At 44.9% G+C, this 6,000-nt stretch overlaps 1 protein-coding gene across 1 annotated transcript in view; it reads left to right on the top strand.

Moving 5' to 3' along the window:
- The first annotated feature begins 313 nt into the window (after positions 1–313).
- The window catches only part of ptchd4 (patched domain containing 4), a 30,690-nt gene continuing 25,003 nt past the window's right edge, over positions 314–6,000 (top strand). Inside the window, exon 1 of the mRNA XM_053882076.1 lies at positions 314–1,116. Within this exon, the coding sequence (XP_053738051.1) occupies positions 517–1,116 (600 nt within the window). The 5' untranslated portion in view covers positions 314–516. The remainder of the gene's footprint in view (positions 1,117–6,000) is intronic.

Here is a 6,000-nt window from a genome sequence, read left to right as displayed (position 1 = left end):
AAAAGCGGCTTGTATCTTTTGGAAGCATCTGTGACAGTTTCCATTCACCACTCTGACAACTCTCACGTTGCCTGTTGCCTCCACCATCTTTAAAATAAGCAGACATCATCGTGACTTCTCCCCGCCCTCCCGCCCCCTCCTCTCTCCTCAGCCCCTCCACATGGTTACAGTTAAGTAGATAAATCAGGCGCCCGCGCTGCTGTGGAAGCAGACGCACATGCACATCACCGTCGCTGCGGCTGCAGCCGGTGCAGCGGCGACTCTCTCCATCCTGACAGGAGGCGGAATGGCTTGAGATCAGACGACACGGACTCGATGCTCCAACACTCTGATGCTCCCTTCTGTCCGACTGTCTTGTGCGTGTGTGTGTGTGTGTCCGTGCGTCTCGCTGCGAATTGCTGCAGTGCTGTTTTTCCAGGTGTGTGTGTGTGAGAGTGTGTGTGCGTGCGTGCGTGCGTGTGTGTGAGAAGCCTGGTGTATTTGTAGAATTTGACTGAGCCGGGAACCTGATGTCACATGTGCTTCATCGGAGGAGACGGGGCATCTGCGAGCTGGATTTGGTGGAGGATGCTGCGGCAAGTGATTCACAGAGGGCTCAAGGCTTCGTTCTACTGGCTCGGCTTGTTCGTTAGCAGACACCCCGTCTTCTTCCTCACCGTGCCCGCCGTCCTCACCATCATTTTCGGATCTACCGTCCTCAGCCGCTTCAAGCCGGAGACCGACCTGGAGGTGCTGGTGGCCCCGACGCACAGCCACGCCAAGATCGAGCGCAGCCTCGCCAACAGCCTCTTCCCCATCGACCAGTCCAAGCACAAGCTGTACTCGGATTTGCACACGCCGGGCAGATATGGCAGGTTGATCCTGCTGGCCAGGTCCGGGGGGAACATCCTGGAGCTGGCCGACCAGGTCCTGCAGGTCCACAAGCGGGTGCTGGATTTGCGCGTCAATTACAAGGGATTCAATTACACCTTCGCGCACCTCTGCGTGCTGAGCCACCGGGACAAGCGCTGCCTCCTGGATGATATCATCACCATCTTCGAGGACATCAGGCAGGCTGTGCTGTCCAACAGCTCCTTCCACAAGGTGCCCGTCAGCTACCCCAACACCACGTTAAAGGTGAGAGGCCCTGCATGCGTGAAGCGTCTCCCCAAACATCTCGGTTATTTTCTGAATGGAGCGCTTGTATGTGGAGGTTCACGCCGCTACATGGATGAGAGGAAAAGCCCTCTCAGCCTGCTGCTTCCACCTCCCTCATTGTTGGTACAGGTGAATTGATTGGCTGCATACAGCCCCGACGGCTCCTCCGTTCTCTCTCTCACGCGCGCACACTGAGCACATGGGGATATCCTCGGTCTTTTTTTGATGCAGAGGTTCCCTCTTGCCTCCTCCACATGCAGCATGACATGGCTTAAATACTCCTCCAGCCTGCGCCACTGGATCAGTCTACATCAGAAATGTTGGACGAAATATTATAAAAGCCGACGCAGCATTGACCATTTATTCCCATGAACTATGATGAACAAATGTATGTTCACATATTTACCTCCGGCTCTCGTCCTAGGTCAGGTCACTGGGGCAGCAGTCTCAGATAAGAAGCCCAGACCTCCAGATCTTCTGATCTGTTTTTTTTTTTTTTTTTGTAACTCTGACACAGAATCTGAGAAACTTTTGTTTTTAACTTAACATGCCCTGTAGACAGCAAAAATATAAATATGAAATGTAAAATATAAAATGCAAAATACTCTTGTTTTTTTAACAGACAGCGAAGGAAAGAGGAAAGTAGGATATGCACATAAAGACGGACATGAAAGCGGGCGATGTACAATGTGCAAAATTGAGATGGAAAAAAAAAATGATCACTGAAAATTTACAGGGATAAATTGTACAGTTTTATTGCCACAGGAAGAAAGTGCCTCCTGTGGCACGCAGTCTTTAAGATGGGTAGTTTCAGTCTCTCTTTCAACGCTGTTGATCACAGTTCACCTCAGCAACTAAGATCAAGCAGAGTTTCTCATAACTGAGGGATGACCTCTTACTCCAACTCAAGCCCTCACTCGTGAACAGGACTCTTAAATACAGAACAGGACCTTCTCTCTGATTATACGGTTGGAGGTCATGGCCCAATGGAAAGGACAGGACCACCTCATCGACAAAGTCAAAATCCTAAAAACAAGAGCAAGAAAATGATCTGATCTGCACTGTAAATACTAGGTCAGATACCTCACACTCACGCAGCCACTGCCTTCACAAGATGCAAAACACACAGTCACACATAGTCTTGTATTCAAAAGACATATATTCTAAAGACTAGCTTCTGAAGGAGAAATGTTTCACCATATTCATGTCATATATCTCGATATTGATGCGACATGACGATGGGTTTAGTAAAAACAAACAGCTTCAGTTTATCGTGCAGGATGAGGAGAGGAAAATTATATTATTTGCGATATTAATATTTTGAATGTCTGTAACTTGATATAGATTTCAACATATATTTCAGCCCTTGTTGATAATACTTTATCATACAATGCTTCTAACATGCGTTGGTTTTGAACTTGATGATATGCTAAGTCATCGGTCATATCGGTCACACTTTATATTAGGGAACAATCATTACCCGAAAGAAACTATTTATTAATATGAGTATTCACACCATATTTACCAGTACTGTCTTGTTAAGACTGACCAGGTTTTACCCTGGTAGAGTCAACGAAAGCTCTCTCACAACACATTCATTATAGACATTCTTCCAACTACTGTATATATTTTTACATGTAAGCATGTTTGTGCTCAATTTCAAATGTATTTTTTCATGAAAAAGGTAAAAGCAAAAATCCTGTTGCTCTTTCCCAGCTGCACCCACGATCGCAGACTAAATCCGAATTACGCTATTGTGACGGCAGACTGCTCAGCTTCATGTTTCAACACGAGATTGTTTGTGTGCATCTTTTTGAGAGGACTTAAGCCTCGGGAGTGTTTTTCATTTCCGCAGCTCTGTGGAAAGTTGTCACACTCGAACAACCACCACGTTTCTCTTGTTTGTGTGCCGCTACACTTGACAGTTCCACACCATCACGCGTGAAGGGAGTTCATACAAGCCCAGCCCGCTGTCAAATCACTGTAAACGCTGTCATGAATATGGTAAAAATATTACTTTTTATTAACCAGCAGCGTGCTGACTTCCCATTTTCTAGTTTTATTACTCATTTGAATTTGGGATATCATGTCAGCCTCTGCAGGGCACATCCACAAGCAAGTAGCTGCAGATAAATATGTCTTAAAAATGTCTCTCCATGGTTTATGATCGAAGTTTGAAGAGTCATTTTGAAGCAACAAACGTTCTAAATGAATCAAAACAAAGATACAGATGTATCAGATTGATGCTCTTATCGGATCATTGGAGTTTGGTACAGGTTTCGCAACAGGATTTTCTGAAAGTGAGCTAATCTTGAAGCGATCCAATAGAGAAGGTCGGAGTTTTGACATAAAAAACACTGGTTTTTCATCATCTATCAATGATGAGAAGTGAATTGTTCTCTGATCCATGCTGAGCCGGATGCCTGACTTTAGTTCCGCAAGCAACAGATTTCATTTATAATGATGTTTCTTTCAGGATTTTTCTGTTAAAAACTGCCTGAAACATGCAATAATCACAGCCACGTCCATGGTACACTACACATATGTTTGATCACATGAGAGTCAGTCTTTTAAAGAAAGAAAGCATGACATACATGTAGCGGAAACGAATGTCCTCATAGCGGCTCACTCTTCTCTGTCTGGGTGTCGATGACTAAACGTACTGACTCTGCTCTTTTGGCTCCGTTCTACCGCCGATTTAAGAGCTTGTTTTGAAGTCATATTCATAGTGACGTGACCCGACTTGAGCTTTATCCCAACAAAACCTGACTGACTAAGAAAGAAGTGGCGTGGGAAATAAAACGCAACTGAAGGAACGATGCTGACATGGATTGGGGAAGTCTGTTTGAGGATATATTGAGGATGCGCGGGTTGCAGGAGTGTAGGATTCAGGCTGAGCAAGAGATGTGTCTGAGGTTCAGCTGTGCAGACGCTTGGCTCTGAGTCAGGAAGCAGGATTGGGAGGCTGGCGGAAAACAATGTTACAGACTACGGCAGGGGGACTTCTCGCACACTTGGTGAACCAGTCAGGTGACAGCTGAAGCAAGCAGCACCAAACCTACGTGTGCCTTCACCACACCGGCCCTTTGAGGAGCATGTTGAAGACTCCTGTGGGGTCGGTGGGTCAACCTCTGGACTCGGATGGGGAAGTGAAGAACACCCATCCAAAATGCAGCTGTCGTCTCACAATGTCTTGATTTATAAGCCCTTGTTTATTTATTTTTATTTACACGTGGCATTGTTTTCCTTTCTAAACTCTACGGGAAGAATTACATGGATGCTTTGACCAGTTTCCACGCTGACATTGTGGATACCAGGCTCCCCTCTTCTTCCCATCAAGACATGTCATTTTAATGGGTTGCGTTTTTTTTCCCTCTTCTGCACAGCTTTCTTCCCTGCAACACCGTGTCTTGCTGTCTTCTAACCAGTTAATGAGTGGCCACCCACCGTGACTGTGGTTCTCTCAAGGTTTCTGACTCAATGAGGCTGTTTTTTTTTTTTTTTTTTATTCCCCTTAGTTTCCATAGAGCTTGTTCTCTGCGGCTGCACGTGATGTGGAAAAAGATGCGACGTGCTCCACTGGTACTGTTCCTCAAAGCTGTGTGCTGTAGAGCAGTTTGAGCTCCAGGTGTTTCAATAAATAAGCAGACACACTGCCGCAGGGTGTGGAGTCACTGGGTAGTTTAGGTTGTCTACGTCGAGATAAGGTCGACGTTTACTGTTCCTCTTGATGGGTGAGGTGAGGTGATCGCGCCGGGACCAGATGGTCTGCAGTTGACTGATGCTTCAGGTCGGCAATAAGTGGCCTGGCCTGAGGTCCCATCGACTACATGCCAATAGAAAAGTCAATTGCATCAGTCACTGCTTTGTGAAAGAGTATTATATGCTTTAATTAAAATCCAATTCCATTGATAGAAAGTGATGCCTTCACAAAAGCAATTGGCTTTTTATGTTTGACATAATGGAACTACAAAGGACGCATGCAGAAGACGTGCAGTTTAGATGATGAAACCCTAAACACAATGAATAGTCTCTCTGCTCAAGGCTCATGATGCTCTGCAACTGTGAAATCTAGCAGCAGGTTCACTGTATAGTCTTGTTTCAACAGGGAACCTTTGTCAGTGCAGGAGTTCCTGGTCCACTGATCCCACTGATGCACAAGACACGTGGCAGCTAGGATGAGAACAACAACAACAAACATGGAGGAATCCCTGAACAAAAGCAAACAAAAGCATCTGTTTGCTTTTGTTCAGAGAGGTTTTTCACTACACAGTGACCAGGGTTTCCACTACTCTGAATGGACTTGAAATTCTTATAAAACTGAAATTCTTATCCAAATATTTTCAAGACATTAAAAGAGCTTTAGTTTAAATAAGGTGATATACAAACTTGAATGCAGCCACCATCCTGATTTATTGTGGTATTGTCAAACTGATGCAAAATAAACAATATTTTGTTGTTTAAATGTATGTATGGGTCCATCATTTGATTCAGTAATATACCAAATTCATTCGAAAATGTGGCGTCTTGTGGCAAATATTCTTAAACCACTACACTGCGATGAATTGAGATTAATTCATCACAAATTCTCGAATTAACTACATTACTTTTTTTAAATCGAATCCCACCACTACATGAATCTCAACTCATTTTTCAGGGTTTTTTGGTCTGACCAGTTTGTTTTCCTGATGTCTCCTGCCGGCCCTGCTGCACCATTGTTTGGTCTCATCCTCCTTGCACTAAATGGTTTTTAAACAATGGCAGGGATTTGTTCATCAAAGAAGCGAGAGATTAATATCGTGCTCCCCCGCTATGAAACTGCCAAGAACAGCAATCAGATTATGGCGGATTATGAGGTCCATG

The sequence above is a fragment of the Synchiropus splendidus genome, chromosome 12, assembly GCF_027744825.2.
Source record: "Synchiropus splendidus isolate RoL2022-P1 chromosome 12, RoL_Sspl_1.0, whole genome shotgun sequence".
NCBI lineage: Eukaryota > Metazoa > Chordata > Actinopteri > Syngnathiformes > Callionymidae > Synchiropus > Synchiropus splendidus.
This window is presented reverse-complemented; position numbering and strand designations above follow the sequence as displayed.